At 32.3% G+C, this 17,800-nt stretch overlaps 1 protein-coding gene across 2 annotated transcripts in view; it reads right to left on the bottom strand.

Moving 5' to 3' along the window:
• The window catches only part of LOC146532878 (very long chain fatty acid elongase 7-like), a 43,602-nt gene that overhangs the window by 8,351 nt on the left and 17,451 nt on the right, over window positions 1-17,800 (bottom strand). Inside the window, exons 1-3 of one of the 2 annotated variants that reach the window (XM_085196166.1) lie at window positions 6,512-6,597; window positions 4,729-4,869; window positions 3,702-3,892 (exon numbers count right to left, since the gene is read on the bottom strand). In XM_085196166.1, coding sequence (XP_085052292.1) covers window positions 3,702-3,892; window positions 4,729-4,825 — 288 coding nt within the window. In that variant the 5' untranslated portion in view covers window positions 4,826-4,869; window positions 6,512-6,597. Of the gene's footprint in view, window positions 1-3,701; window positions 3,893-4,728; window positions 4,870-6,511; window positions 6,598-17,800 lie in introns of those variants that run through there. The other variant, XM_085196165.1, reaches the window with a different exon arrangement.

Below are 17,800 nucleotides of genomic sequence, written 5' to 3'. Positions count from 1 at the left end.
TCGTGTCTGTCTGAACTTTCTAACTCTTCTTCTTCTAAACCACCCAACGGATTTTTATGCAGTTTTCACCATTAGGTCGAGTATTTTTCAGGGAAGGTTTATATATAGTTTATTATTTGTACATTCTTATGTAAATTAACATAAACACGATAAATGTGTCTAAAGTCCTACCCGTTGAGACACTTTCGCGCATGCGCTGCTTTAATGGTAAGTACTACATGAAAATAATGTACTGGAGTATTGTTCCTCTTAATAAGATCTACAAAAAAGTCCGCGAGAGCATATTTTTATCTTTTAAGAATAACGTGTAGTGATCATATTTCTGTCTAAAAATAGTAATTTCAATATATTTTTTATTGTGAGGGATATTTTTCCATAATGGTATCAATCCTTATCCTTTAAAATACTTTATTAATTTTCTACGTTAAACGAAGATAAAATTTGCTGTTTACACTATTTCGAAATTGCGAATAGTATTAGAGAAAAACGCATTTAATTGTTGACACATCCCGCCGTTGATACATCAGCTGTGCCGACTCAAGTTTTACTTATCCCTTACTCTCAGCATATAAATAAGTATATTAGTTACGTTGGCCATTTAATGTAGATCAAAACTGTCTTTTACTGTTTTTTCATTTTAATAAGTACTTTAGAAGTTGTTACAATATCAAAACATCCTTGCCGCCCCGCGACGTTTTGCTTATACAAGCGCGTCATGAGCAGTCATCGGTGGTTCAGTGTTAGAATGCTCGACTGCCACGCGGGCCCGGGTTCGATTCCCGGCCAATGCATTCTATTTAATTTTCCTCACAGGCAGCCACATAGTGCTTGCTTTTCATCAGGGACAGAATACCCTCTTCAGCATTAACCACAAGCTCGAAAAAAAACCCGCCTGCCTCTATAGCAACGAAGTGTTAGATGCGTTTGCACGTATTGGATAATTGGAGTTGAATGTATTATTTCAGCGCGATATATTTGGTTTCATATTTTTTGTAGTAGTTATTAGTAGGTAGGCTTTTGTTTATAATTTCTTCCGTTTAAAAATAGACATTTAACTATCTAAAAATAGTCATTTAAAAATATTTTAATAAGTACTTGAAAAGATTAGTAGCACAGATTTAAAATTACGGTACCTACTAAAAAATCCTTGCCGAGTAAAACAATTGGAAAATCCTTATTGAAACTACGAAAATGCGGGTTGCATTAGGGTTTAATTAATTTTCACATTATCTTAAGTGCTTTGCAAACATACATTATATGCATAATCCAGTAGTAAAAGCGGGCGAAGCCGCAAGGGGGTCGCTAGTATATTATAAATACATATTGTAATAAATCAACTTGGTCACGAAGATTGCTTCACGAAAGAGGAAATCGATAAAATATTAATAGTAATAAAATATTTATATAATTTATTTACAACAGTACTAAATTCTAGTGTAATATATAGATTTAAACCGAATCCTCTTAAAAACCTTCCAAGAGGCGCGGGTTTAATTCCTGCTACGTCCAAATTTCATAAGTTTTCCAAAGAAATATTTTTCGTTCCTCAGTGTGGAATAATACTTTAAAAATGATAAATATATAATAAAAAACCGTATTATGGCATGGTTACGGAACTAACAGCGGATTTTACAAAACTTACGGGATCAGAAAATAAAAATACACTAGGTAGCAACTAATTATTTCTATAATAAATATGCAAAAGTTTTGTTAACTTGAATTTTAAATAAATTTATAATGTATTTGAGTAAATTAATTCTAAAATCCGTTATTTATACAAGTTCCGTTGAATACCGTTGTAGAGAAATGATGAAATTTATGGTTTAGATTATCTTTTTATAATGTTCCTATTACCTACTAGAAATTCGGGTTTTGTGTAGAGATGTAGGTGTTCTTGGCTTATGAAATATGTATAAGATTTGTTGGATGTAGGTTTAAATTAATTATAAGCGGTATGCACCTAAATTTAACACGATTTTATTTTATATACATATTTTTTTTGAAAACGTTTAAAATTTCACCAGCTTTGAACACACGTCTCTTGGAAACCATCCGAGTCTGGTCCGTTGGTTTACAAAAACTAGATATATAAAAAATACTTTGTCAAGTTTAAACTTTCTCACATAGAAAATGGAACTGTATCAGTAAACAACAAAGAGACTCTTTTCTTAGCCAAAAGCTTAGCCAAAAAAATTCTTTAACATTTTTAAAAAATCTTTAAATATATTCAAATTCAAATTCAAATTTCAAATTCAAAATATTCTTTATTCAAATAAACTTTATAAGCACTTTTGAATCGTCGAATGTACATGTCAACAAAAAGCTACCACCGGTTCGGAAGGCAGTTCTGCTGAGAAGAGCCGGCAAGAAACTCAACAGTTGCTCTTTATAAAGTCAATGGTATATTTTACTATTACATTAGCTGGCAGCATGCATATGGCATATGTAGATCGAAGTATGTTCTTTTTGAAAATATATTTATAAATTAAAAAAACACGAATCCTTTTGTATAAACTATTTCATTATCTTACAGAATTTACTTGAAGTAAAAAAAATCTTAATACTTTTTTTAATACTTAATTAATTAATTAAGTATTCTGAAAAATTGTGGCAAAATTTAAGAAAAAATTAAATATATAATTAATTTTGAGTTATTTTATTTAACAGCTATTTAAGCAAACTTAAAAAAAAATAACAGTTTTTTTTGTATAAATCATGATTGAAATAAGTTTACGTTTGAAAAACATGAGGTCGTTGGCTTCAATGGGCTAATTTATTATACAAATCATGTTATTTTGCCATTCTAGATACATTTTTAAATAGGTATTAAAATGTGTTGCAGACAAACAAATTTAACGGTATGGGTAAATATACATGAGATAATTGAGGGGTTCAATTTCTAGTCGACAAAACGACTGTTTTTTTGCCAAATATTTTTTTTTATGGATGGATGGATGGTAACGAATCAAAGCAAGGCGTTCCACCACTCAACAAGCGATGCTGCAAGAATTCGACAGAAAGTGGTCAACCAAAGTGTCTTAATTTGAACGGAGTGTCTTAACACTAGGTTCCTTCTGCCTACACTGCTATGCGCAGGATACATTATGAAGCTAAAAAATCCCATTCATCATTTTTTTGTAGCTGCACGGTTTCACACATAGCAGGACAGGCAGGCTCAAGTGAGGAGGAGAAGTCAAGGGATTCCGTCCGTTGTTGACTATCGCCCAATGTTAATAATCACTCCTAATCCATAAATTGCAACCATAGATTGAAATAGACAGAGATGGAGGATGGCATGCAGGTTAGTGATTGGATAGACATGTCGAACAACACAAGATTGACGTTAACTGGAGATAGGAGATACATTATTAACATTGGGCGTATGAGAATAGAATACGAAATGCGCGGGATGTCTTATGTTTTAAAGATAAATATATAGACAACCCTGGTGTAATCTATTCTACTATCATATATCATTCTTAGAATAAATTTCATTAAACAAATAGATACCTGCAAATTCATGCAATGGGATCTCTTACTATAAATTGAACCGACTAATATAATTATTATAATTATATAATTCAAAGGATTTAAAGGGCGCAGGACCGGACGGAGTGGCGAGCAATGGGGGAGGCCTATATCCAGCAGTGGACTTTCAAAGGCTGATGGAGGGGAATTATATAAAAAACAAAACAACTTACCTCGTAAAACAGCCAGCAGCTGACCAACACTTGTATAAAATTGTAAACCACCAAAGTTTTTTGTAATTGAAAAGGCTTCTTGTCCACCATGTAGCGTGGTCCCCATTTCAGTGTAAAATATAGGTACAGGCCGATTATAGTAAGTCCTGGTACCGGACTCTTTATGAGGAACCAGTCATTGGTTCTGGGATCTGGAATGAAACAATTTTCATATATAGCGGGGTAGGCAGAGGGAACCTAGTGTTAGAACACTCCCTCCATTCTCCACTTTCCGCCTTTTTAAAACATTGAATTGTAGAATTGCGTAGCTGATCGAGCTTTGTCTCGTTACCAGACCAATGAAATAATAAATATGAATTCCACTGAATGGGAATCGAATCTACGATGACGATTAGAGCCACACGCTGTGCCATTGCTCATTTTCTTTTATTTGCAAACTGTTACGTTCTAACTGCAATTATTTTGGTATTAGCGAATTCGCATCTGGGTTAAGCATTATCTTAACTCTTAATGAGTACAAAAAATATAATTATATTATATTAGTAAATAACTTTCACTTTTTGCAAAAATGTTTTTTTTTACTTCCATTGTCGGTTACTTAAGTGATTCTTTTTTATTTATTTATTTATTTAGGATTAGTTATTTGCTTTCTAACAGGTGTCAAAGAGTTTGTATGTGCTTATTTGCTATGCATATTTTTTGAGACAAGCGGTGGCACAGGTGGCACAAGCAACTTAAATAAATAAATCATAATTCAGCTTCACTGTGAAATGAAATCTAGTGTTAGGACACTTCGTTTCCCACTTTCCGCCAAATTCTGGAGGCATTGCGGAGTGGCGGAACTCAACGCCGCGCTTTGCTTCGTGACCAGAGCGAAGAAATGAAAATATAAATTAAAATAAATATTTTATTTCTTCGAATGGGAATCGAACCCAAAACGTCACGTTTACAAGGACACTTTGTGCCCCTGCGCAACGACTGGCCTCCTAATTTAAATATGTTATATATATATACATATATTATTTACCTGCTAACTCAACAAATATATGGTGGTAAGTCTTCGAGAACGTATTGTTTGACAGCGCCATCTTGTTTCCGGTGGCTTGTACAGTTCCGACTGTCATGAGAGACTTTCCCGCATTTTATTGTGGACTAGGCTGTATGCTATCTGTAATTAAAATAGAATTTATTTATTAGTTATAGAAGTAACTTTTTCAATAATACATATTTTTATTTTGTTATTATTTTTCGATATTCTTTATTATTCAGTGTGTACATTTATTATTTAGTGGCTGCCGGTGCAACGTGTAAACACGACCGTTGTGGGTGGAGTGGCGGAACTAAATGCTGCGCAATACCTCGTTACCTGAGCGAGGAAATTAAAATGTTAAATATTTCATTTCCTCGAGTGGGAAGCGAACCCACTACTTGCAGCGTTAACAGTCGCACGCTTGTGCACCTGCGCCACGATGTTCCTCATCGATATTTATGTAAAATATCGAATTTTATTTATCGTACTTTATTTACTAATCGGCACTAATTTTTGTATAGATAATCAAGACAAGACAAGCACTCTAGCCAGTAAATCCATACGTTTCTATAACAGTAAGAGTGTGGGTTCGAATCCCGCTGAAAGTACTACCTATACGTTTTCTATGTACCTATACCTACCTACCTCTATTTTTTTCTTTTCTTAGTACAATAAGACTTTAAAAAATTATAAGTACAATGTTCGTTTAAAAATAAAAACCTATTAAGTTTTAAATAAAAAAAAAACAATTATTAAATAAAAGACGACATTTTATTGAACAAACTGCATTCATAAAGCGAAAGTAAATTAAAACATTACTCTTTCTTACGTGAGTATGGAAAAAAAGGAGTTAAACAGCTTATGTTTTGGGACTGTATGGACATAATGGTCGGCCTTGAATGAATTTTAATTCGATAACAAAAAGCCCATTTGGTTACATAATTGCAGTTTTAAAAATATAATTATATAATAATAGTAGTATAAATAATGATTAAAATAAATAAATTATTTAATAATATAGTGTATATCTGCATTATTTACTTAAAGATCTAGATTGCGGCTCTTGCAAAATTTCAAAGTGTAAATACGTCATTGTTGCAGCAAACGCCAAAACCAAAAAAATATATATAATACATACAATGAATGTATAAGATATTGTGATATTATAATAAAGAATTCGCGCGGAAAGCGATAGACAGAGTGCCTTAACACTAGATTTTCCCTGTGATAAGCCGTGTAGGTAAAAAACTAACCGCATAGTTTTAGATAAATTATATTGTTTTCCCTATTCAATAAGGAAATGAAAAATATATATAAATAACATTTTCAAAGTGTTATTCCACACTTAGGAAAATAAAATTACTTGTTAAGAAAACGTATAAAATTTTTAACGTAGCAAGATTTGAATCCGCGTTCTAGGAAACCGTCCTAAATAACAGTATCTAACCATTAAGATCCTTATCAGTAAAGTTGATAGTATAAATATAGGATATTTTTTTCTTAGAAACATTAAAAACAATTAACGCGAAGATTAATATACTGACATTTTACTAGAATATATACTATATGTTAAAAAACCTATTTTTATCATTTTCCATTATATAACAAGACAATACTGCCTACTGCATTTTACACTGATACATCATTTCATCTACCACAAAAGCTTAAAATAACTGCTTACATTCGATAAAATTAAATATCGTCATATAAATATAATCTAAAATAATTGTAAAATTATTATTTAAATATTGTAAAACTAGAAAATGTGTAAAATACGTACATTTTGTAAAAAAACACATTCACAAACATTTAAATAGCCAAACATAACATTTGTACACAAAAGCTCTTGCCGCAGCGAGAGCTTCGACGCAACTGAGCTTTCCCCACCCCCGGGCGGACAACGCCATTTTGCGAAACGGAAACAACTAGGTATAGGGATGTCTTAAATATCGATGTACTATAATAAGCGGCTTTACGCTTTACTTTTTTTTTAAGCTTTATGTTCTTCCCGCACATACTAAGGTAGGCTGAGGGAACCTGGGAACTTAGTGTTAAAAAACTTCCATTCCCAATTTTCTGCCGAATTCTCGAAGCATTGCATGTTAAGTCATGGAATCAACGCCACGCACGCGTAGGGATTGAATTCACAACCATCGTATACCTATTTAGGAACTTCCTTTTGTCGTCGCCGCTTCCGGTTATAATATTTAATATCATTTTCCTATATCATTAAAAAGTTATAAACTATTTACGATTTTTTTAATTTTATAATCAAAATTTTTAAAGATGTCCGATATTTTATAGATTACGGTTCCGTTTCCTTTACTTATTTTTAACATATACACATACTTACATCGATTAAAAATGAACTTTACTATAAAAAAGTAGAGTTATCGCCTTCACGCTGTACCCCGCACATAGCAGAGTATGCAGAGGGAATCTAGTGTTAAGACACTCCGTTCCCCACTTTCTGCCGAATTCTGGAGGCATTGCGTGTTGAGTGGCAGAACTCAACGCCGCGCTATGCCTCGACACCAGAGCGAAGAAATGGAAATATAAACGTAAATAAATGTTTCACTTCTTCGAGTGGGGATCGAACCCACAACCGTCGCGTTACAGTAACACTCTTGTGCGACTGCCTCAGATATTAATAGGCCTCGGACATTATTTTATAGTTGTGAAAAGACTTTTGTGTATGAAAGGTTATTTCTGCCAAATTAATGATTTTATAATATCTTTTATAAACACGCCTAAGGAATGAGAAATTTTCGTTCTAGTCTGTTTCAGAGTCACTTTTACAATGATATCATTGGCACTGATAAGTGTGAATATGGAAATAATTTACTTAATAAAAAAAGTCAAACTGAATTTCTTGCGCCGGTTCTTTTTAGGTGCGTGCCAGTAGTCATTTAGTGAACCGGTGGTAAATTACTTGACGTTCAAAAAATTAAGCATGTAACTTCTTATTTTGTATAAAATAACTAGCGGACCCGGACTTGAAATATAAGAATATAATTTCTATAGAAATATAATTTCAATCTAGATTAAATGCTAAAAGTGACTATCATATTTATTTTCATAAGGATGAATATCAAAATGACGCGGTAACGAACGCGGTCGCGTAGCGACGACGGTTGTTATTAACATGGCAGAATAAATTGCATGTCAAATTAGAAAGTATTTTAATTCATTAGTATATAAGTGTAATGTAATATTATATACCCTATAGCACTTCTGAAGAATACAGGTTTCATACAAAACAAAAACAAAGTAAATCGATCCAGTAGATCCAGAGATCTTAGCGTTCAAACAAACAAACAAACAAACTCTTCCGCTTTATTATATTACTAGCGGACCCGGACGCGGCTACGCCTGCTTGAAATATAAGAATATAATTTCTATAGAAATATAATTTCAATCTAGATGAAATGCTAAAAGTGACTATTATATTTATTTTCATAAGGATGAATATCAAAATGACGCGGCAACGAACGCGGTCGCGTAGCGACGACGGTTGTTATTAACATGGCAGAATAAATTCCATGTCAAATTAGAAAGTATTTTAATTTATTAGTATATATGTGTAATGTAATATTATATAGCCTATAGCACTTCTGAAGAATGCAGCTTTCATACAAAACAAAAACAAAGTAAATCGATCCAGTAGATCCAGAGATCTTAGCGTTCAAACAAACAAACAAACAAACAAACAAACAAACAAACTCTTCCGCTTTATTATATTAGTATAGACTAGTGGACCCGGACGCGGCTACGCCTGCTTCAACTATAAGAATATTTATTAAATATATTCATGAAATTATTTTCAATTCTCAACAGAATTAGTAAGAAAATATAAGCTCAAATAATCAAAAAGAATAATAAGTAGATATACATTATTAGAAAAAATTATCTGAGTTATTGAAATTAACTAACAAAAGGATTAAAAGTACCTAAAGTTTTCCGTACGTGCGTACATAGATATCGACTCTACGAAATAACTAAACATTTCTCTCTATTAAGTAGGATAATTTTAGCGGGCAATATCAAATAAAATAAGAAGAGAATCAAAGTGTATTTTAAATTAATTATAAACAACAAATAAAGTTCGAAAATGTATGAAAATTTATAAAACCGTCAACGTCATCTGCCTGTTCGCGTCGGTCATAGGTACTGTGCCGCCCGCTAGGTGGCTAGGTCATTTGGAATCAGTGACATCTCCTTAATTATTTATTAGAATATTATACAGTAAACTATAATTTCAATCTAGATAAAATGCTAAAAGTGACTATTATATTTATTTTCATAAGGATGAATATCAAAACGTTGCGGTAGCGGTCGCGTAGCAACGACGGTTGTTATTAACATGGCAGAATAAATTGCATGTCAAATTAGAATGTACTTTAAAATATATTAGTATATATGTGTAATGTAATGTTATATAGCCTATAGCACTTCTGAAGAATGCAGCTTTCATACAAAACAAAAACAATGAAAATCGGACCAGTAGATCCAGAGATCTTAGCGTTCAAACAAACAAACAAACAAACAAACAAACAAACAAACAAACAAACAAACTCTTCCGCTTTATTATATTAGTATAGATTTGACTTTGACTTTCATTAACATACAGTGTAAATTATAAAAATAATAGTTATGATATGCAAACTTAAGTTGTTTTTTTCAGCGTCAGAGAGATCCCGGTGTCAAGACAACTCAACTAACAATCAAACTCTCCACTTTCCTCTTGAATTCGAGACATTACAATATTATTCTCGAATTCAAATTATGCTGTGTACTTAACGCCGCATTTTATTTGCAAAAAGTGGAAAAACGGTAACAAATAACTTCCTGAATTGAACTTCAACCCACAAGCATCGTGTTAAGGTTAACATGATTAGCCAAAATTGTTCCTCTGCACTACGGTGCCTCATGTAAACAAGAGTGACCGAAGTAAAAAAAAACATTATCACGATATAGCGTTTTATATGCAAGAAATTAATTACTGTAATTACCTAGTAATAATGTAGTAAACAAAGGGAATCTACCTTGAATAACCTTCACATACCGACCGATATATTATAGAGTGGATAATAATTAGTGACGATTACGTAAATCTCATTTGAATATTGACTACTTTACTTATTTTAGACGTATAAAAAAGTACCTGGATTCAAATACTTCTTGGTAACCGTCCAAGAGGGACAGGTCGGACGGTTACGAGTATTGATGAAAAATGTAGAAAAGAGTGTCTTGACATTAGGTTGGTCACAGAAAAGAATGGACATAGAAAATACAAATCCATATCTCGTCGCGACCAAAAGAAGTAAAACATGGCGTTCCAACAAGACTTTAAGATTCAACCTATCCAAAACGAGATCAGATGAGACAAGTACCGCCCATGAACTTAAATAACAACTTGAATTTCCTCAAAGAACAAAACTTTGAACTCGAACTTACATATAATAGTGGGAAAAGCATCATTTACATTTTATCTAGTGTTATTCACTATCAATCTCAACTCTACTCTAGTTTCACTATCAATATTTACACTGACTTCTCACGTTTTTTAGTATATGTTATCTAAAGGTAAGATTGTAAATTATAGATAGAATTATTTACTTTATTGCACCTAGGTCATATATAAAGTTAGTTTTTTTACATATTTTAATCCGTCTTGGCGCAGCGGCGCAGTATCGACTGTAAATACAACGGCTGTGGGGTCGATTCACAAGACAAGACTAAGTGCTGCCTTGAATTGTACCACTCTATCAGCAATGTCTTGAAAATACATCAGAAAGTGGGGAGAGTTTTCTTAACACTAGATTCACACTGCCTATCCTGATATATGCGGTATAGGCTGGAATGGCGAAATTCGACCCTCTGGACAGTTTACACAAGATGAAGGTCCGAGTTCCGCTACGTTCAAATTATTATAAGTTTTTAAAAAATATGTATATATGCAGGTTTTTAAAACACATACAAACAATTCCATGTGGCTTTGTTTGTTAAAAAAATATATTATATATTTTAAAGTAAAAAATCTTCCAGAGGTGATTATACATTACGTTTTCATTGTGTACACATTTTGTCAGGTTTTTACTTCGTACCGCATATATCACGATCATCGCTCTTACAGTCAGATGCTGTCTTCACTCACAGAGGTTGTCCTCAATTTAATTTTCGTAGCTATAAGTACTTTTTAAACAAAGTAAACAGGAAATGGAAAAGACAAATACAACCTTTGTTAATAAAAATGTTGCTTCATTTTTTTTTTCTTTCAATTATGCTTTATGGAGCAATTGACGTTGTTGTAACATGGTAAAGATGAGTCAAACATGTTGCTTAGGTTAGGTTAGGTTCAATTTCCGTGCAAGCAGAGAAGTGTTAAGCGATTCTCAATAGGGGAAATGAAATAATAAATATTTAAATTTTCTCGCTCTCAATCGAAGGTTCCTAACACTAAGTTCCTTGGTCCCCTCTGCCTACCATACTGTAAGCTAAACAGAAAAATAATTATAAAATTTTAATAATGTAATATTGGTGACAGTCTTATTATTATTTAAATACATAATAGTTAGGCTATCACTAATACTACACCACCTTAAAATTTGGGCAAAAAACAGTAGGATATCATATTATTTTTTTCAAATAATTAATTTCCATTAAACAAATCGCTTGAGTGCTAATATACAGGTGGTTTCTTATTGTCATATTTTTATACCTCATTACCGAATCGAGTGCACCTCAGCAGAAGAAGATTTTTATAACCCCCAAAAATTTCGTTGTCCGTGAACTTCATAATCAAAACATACAGGTTATTACTCTCACTTGCACACAAAAATTTACATCATCTTGTTGCAATTGCACCTATGCATACGGTATAATATAAGTAGATTTCGTAATTCATTCACAACCAACCTGCTCGACCCATCCCCTCTTAGAAAGGAATGAAACAGAAAGGTCTTTCTTATTGGTTCCAGCCAAGCTTTAATTTTATTTGCCAAGCAGTAAGCTCTTATAGTGATGTGCCAAAGCGTATATTTGCTTGGCGCTAGTGAGGTCCACTAGTTTCGTCACTGTCGTGGTCGGCTGGCTGTCCTAAATACCTCGGTCTACAGAATACCGTTCGGAAATCCCACTCTCGCTAAGTTACAAAATGATGCGTAGATATATATGTAAGTAAATGTAAATACGTATTTCTATATACATAGAAATAAGTTTTATTATTGATATATGTTAGATTTGTTTATATTTTTGTATTTTTAGTAATGTTTTAATTTAATGAAAAATTTTTTGCCCAAAGCTCAGGCCATTTGTCTAAATAGCTCGGAACGTTCCTTACCCGATTTTCCTTTCCTTTGTCTACTAATATTATAGAGCTGAAGAGTTTTTTTATGCTCACTAATCACAAGAACTAGTGGTCTGAACTGAAGAATCCATTTTGATAGTCCATTTATCCAAGAAGGCTATACAGAACATACTAGACTATCATCATCATCATTATCATCAGCCTGTCCACGTCCACAGCTGGACATAGGCCTCTCCAATGGCACGCCAATGAGTTCGATCTTCAGCTCTTCGCATCCACCCGTAGGCTAGATTATACAATATTATTGCTATTGTAACATGTGGGTGAAGCCGCAAGTAAGACATTGTATTATTATAAACATATTTATTAGGTACAATTTGTTCTAGTGATGTTCTCGAGCAAAAAGCTAACGAGTTTATAACTACACTCTTACTTCATATACTAGTACGTCTAAATCTTATATAGACATTACGACAAATGCACTTTAAACAACTTATTGTGACAAATTTAAATTTAAAATAAGAGCCCTATGGTTTGAACATGTAATGTTCAAACCGAGAAATAAGATTATTTCTCGTTTTTTTATTTTTCAGATTATTAATAACTTAGCGCAGCTTTGAGTTTCCCTACTCAACACCCAAATAAAAAAAAATAAAAAGACAACAAACAACAACAATCCCTACCTATATTATAAATTCGAAAGTAACTCTGTCTGTCTGTCTGTCTGTCTGTCTTTTACGCAATCAGGGTCAAACCGCTAATTTAATTGTGATAAAATGCACCTATAGAGATACTTGAGGGTCCCGGGATGAACATAGGATACTTTTTTTTTCTCATATTTGTAATATTTTCGATATATACCAATATATTAAAATAATTAATTTCACAAGCAATTTATTCCGCCATGTTAATAACAATCGTCGCTACGCGTTGCTAAGCAACGGCTTGCAAAGTTTGTTGTTTTAAGAAAACGTCACCCAAAGTGAGTTTGCTTAACGCATACATGGCGCGCGCTGATATAGATTTGTATACATTAACAAAAATTTTATGATTTCTACAATTTAATATTCATCCTTATGAAAATAAATATAATAGTCACTTTTAGCATTTCATCTAGATAGAAATTATAGTTTACTGTATAACATTCTAATAAATAAGATGTCACTGATTCCAAATGAGCTAGCCTACGAGTGGTATAGTACGACCGACGCGAACGGGCAGATGACTTTGATGATTTTGTAAATTTTTATATATTTTCGAATTACTATTATTTTTTATGTAATTATTTGCTACCTATAATTAATTTATCTCAGTTCGGTTATCTATACCGATGTTATACACTTAAAATATCGTAATTTTAATCATTTGGGATTTTATTTAATATTGTTCGCAAAAATTAATAATTATTTAATATAGAAAAATGTTTAGTACGCGCGCACGGCAAACTTTAGGTAATTTTTGTAATATTAAGAATTTCCTTTAGTTACTTTTACTTCTTTTGTTTGTTGATTTCGGTTACTCAGATATTTTTTCTAATAATAAATCTGCACTTATTATTATTTTTTAACTTATTTTAATTATTTAGACTTATATTTTCGCGGGCGTAGCCGCGTCCGGGCCCACTAGTTAAGATATATATTTTATTACATGTTGAGTGGCGGAACACAACGCCGCACTTTGTCTTGATTGAGCGTTGAAAATGACAATCATTCGAAACCATTAAAATATATTCAATTATATATTTCAATAATTAAATTAATATATTTTATTATTTCAATTTATTTCACTGTAATCCGGTAAATTAATTTATTTATGCTTGCGAAATATATCACTCGTCTTATGTCATAAGCATTATTGTAAACTGGTTTATATATTTTTGTATTGTAACCTTGATACGAAGTAAATGTCATTATTGATGATGATTTCGCAATGAAGCGCTAAACATGTTTGTTAGAGCTAAAAACATATTTTAAAATTTTAAACTGAAAATAGATCGTTAATTTTAAACTTTTCTTCTTAAAATTTTTCTATTTTTAACTTTCCGCTTTCATATAGAGGAAACTATACACTCATATTAATACAATAAATAGAATCACCCACACTACACATTACATTCAATCAATCCCAAGATTACAGTAAATAATAGGGAAGTAATCAAATATTTTTAAATGAGATCGAGTAAGACAGGCTGCGGTATTCAATTCCGCCATCTAGAATACCCTCGTCTTTTACTAGAATCTTTACATTCTAGATAAAATAATGATATAGGATATATAGGTTTAGGAGTTGTCCAGTCCAGTTAAATCTCAATATATGGACTATTGACCATCAAAATAATTATTAAATTCAAGTCTACACTTCCTGAGAAAGGTGCTTACCAGCTTTATACTATTACTACCAATAGATTCAAATTAAATCCTATATAAAATGGTGTCACTATGTCGTTATGTCACTTCCATCGATGGGGGGCCATAAATCATATATATAAGCGAACAAACACCTGTTCACGATATGGTGTTTACGTAACCAGCATATCAGTTACGTTCTACATAGAGTTAGTCTATGCGAATCGAAAAGCCTTTCTATTAATTGGTTAGTTACTAGTATTTCCTTGTAGGCTTAATCTCTAGTAAATTATAAAGCTGTAGAGTCTGTTTGGTTGAATGCGCAAATCCCACGAAGTAATATTTGAATTGAAGAATTATGATTGTATGGGATTAGTCCGTTTATTGAGAAGGCTATTTATTACCTGTGTTGAGTTGTTACGTTACGTCAAAATATCTCGGGGAAATAGAATAAGTATTATTATAGTACTAGTTATTATTATTATTAACTAGCGACCCTATTGCGGCTTCGCCCGCTTTTACTACTGCTTACTACTACACTTAAGATAATGTGAAAATTAATTAAACCCTAATGCAACCCGCATTTTCGTAGTTTCAATAAGGATTTTCCAATTGTTTTACACAGCAAGGATTTTTTAGTAGGTACCGTAATTTTAAATCTGTGCTACTAATCTTTTCAAGTACTTATTAAGATATATTTAAATTACTATTTTTAGATAGTTAAATGACATTAAATAATACATTCAACTCGAATTATGCAATATGTGCAAACGCATCTAAATCTTCGTTGCTATAAAGGCAGGCGGGTTTTTTTTTCGAGCTTATGGTTAATGCTGAAGAGGGTATTCTGTCCCTGATGAAAAGCAAGCACTACGTGGCTGCCTGTGACGAAAATTAAATAGAATGCATCGGCCGGGAATCGAAACCGGGCCGCCCGCGTGGCAGGCGAGCATTCTACCACTGAACCACCGATGCGTGTAAGCATAACGTCGCGAGGCGCGTTTCGCAGCAAGGATTTTTTGTGTAACAACTTCTAAAGCACTTATTAAAATGAAAAACAGAAAAGACAGTTTTGATCTACATTAAATGGCCAACGTAACTAATATACTTATTTATATGCTGAGAATAAGGGATAAGTAAAACTTGACTCGATACAGTTGATGTGTGAACGGCGTGATGTGTGATAATTAAATGCGTTTTTCTCTAAAACTATTCGCAATTTTGAAATAGTTTAAAAAGCAAATTTAATCTTCGTTTAACGTAGAAATTTAATAAAGTATTTTAAAGGATAAGGATTAATACCATTATGGAAAAATATCCCTCACAATAAAAAATATATTGAAATTACTATTTTTAGACAGAAATATGATCACTACACGTTATTCTTAAAAGATACGAATATGCCATCGCGGACTTTTTTATAGATCTTATTAAGAGGAACAATACTCCAGTACATTTTTTTCATGTAGTATTTACCATTAAAGCAGCGCATGCGCCAAAGTGTCTCAGCGGGTAGGACTTTATACACATTTATCGTATTTATGTTAATTTACATAAGAATTTACAAATAATAAACTATATATAAACCTTCCCTGAGAAATACTCGACCTAATGGTGAAAACCACATCCAAATCCGTTGGGTGGTTTAGAAGAAGAAGAGTTAGAAAGTTCAGACAGACACAAAAAGCGACTTTGTTTTATAAGATATAGGAAGTCTTAATTACTTTCGTTAGCTAATCGGAAGAATAAAAAAAATATCTGTTAGATATAATATACTAGTAGACCTGTATGTTTTAGTGTATTTTAGTTCAATCTCAAGACATTGCTTGCTCAGTAGCTGAACTCAACGTGGAAGAACAGAAATTGAAAGTAAATTAAAGACAATAATTCACCAAACAGATATCGAAGCTACGAGTACATCACGAGGAAACAGCTAGGATATTGCCTAACTGCGCCAGGATGGTTTCTATTTATATTTTTATAATGTCACGATTTTCCCAATATAACAGTAGACTATAAAGAGAACCTGGTCAAAACACTACGTTCTCCACTTTTTTATTTTTTAGTTCACGCTGTAAACCGCAAATAGCAGGGTAGACAAAGGGAACCTGCGAACCTACTTAAGACACTTCCGCTCTCCACTTTCCGTCAAATGCACGAGCCATAGCGTGTTGAATGGCGAAACTCAACACCGTGGTTTGTATTACCAGAATGTAGAATCATTCTACTCAATATGCAAAATCACCAATTTGTAACGAAATAAGAGTCGTAATTTTTACGTAAACATTATTTTTAAATAAACATTTAACTAAAAATAAATATGCCGAATGTAATTATATTATTCAACTTTTATTTTTGTTATTGCTATTTATGGACCAAGACTGAGATATCTTTTTTTTACAATTGAAATATGATTATGCTTTTTAAATTATTTTGTTGATAGTACTTATGGACAGTAATTTAATTGATATAAGTTATTTCATGATTTTATTTTAAACAAAACACTAAAGAATTCTCGCGTTACATTATCCTACTTTATTATTAGGTACATACATAGGTATGTCCAAGTTTGTTAGGATGGATGTTTGTTCAACTGTCACATAAACTTTTGCAAAAATTACTAAACGGATTTAGATGAAACTTTACAGTAATATAGTTTCTATATTAGAGTTATACATAGGTCCGTTCTCTGTGCCACTAGGAACATAGAATAATCCTAAGAATAGAATATTCTATAGAATAATCCTCACTAGGGACAAGATTTGAAGCTACGAGTAAAAAAATAACTTTGCTGTAAAACTGCAGAAGATATATGCAGATTTTTTTAGCTCCACGCTGTATCTCGCTCATTGTACTATAGGCAGAGGGCACCTGGAAACCTAGTATTAAAACACTACGTTTTCATTAAGACACTTCTGTTACCGACTTTTTGCCGTATTCTGGACGCTTTGCCTGTTATGTGAAACTCAACGAGGCACAAATTTTAAAGTACATATATCTATTATAAGAGTTCCATTTCCACAGAAAAGACAAAGGACCACAGAATTTGTAAACAAACTAAGCTTTGAACAATTATGACTAAAATACATATTCTAGGTTTAAAATTTTGTTAAATTTTGGTTTTAGGTCAATACCAAATAATGATGATCAACCGCAAAACAGAACGAAATCTTCACTACAGGTAACCACAAATGACTTACCATATTTTGACATACACTAAAATAAATACTTAAAATTTCATGTTTAACTTCACTTGATGAGATTTTTAGTACTTGAAGGACTTAAAATTATACTTAAGTACTAATTTTAAAATAACTACTAGTTCTTTAAAACTATATAATTTAATATTAGCTTCGAAAACTGGAATGTAGTGTTAAAACACTCCATTTCTACCTTAAGAGACAACACCGCGCTT

The sequence above is a fragment of the Heliconius melpomene genome, chromosome 13, assembly GCF_056956725.1.
Source record: "Heliconius melpomene rosina isolate 202511_hmr_F chromosome 13, ASM5695672v1, whole genome shotgun sequence".
Taxonomy (NCBI): domain Eukaryota; kingdom Metazoa; phylum Arthropoda; class Insecta; order Lepidoptera; family Nymphalidae; genus Heliconius; species Heliconius melpomene.
The sequence above is the reverse complement of the archived record's forward strand: the minus strand, read 5'-3'. Positions and strand labels throughout refer to the sequence as shown.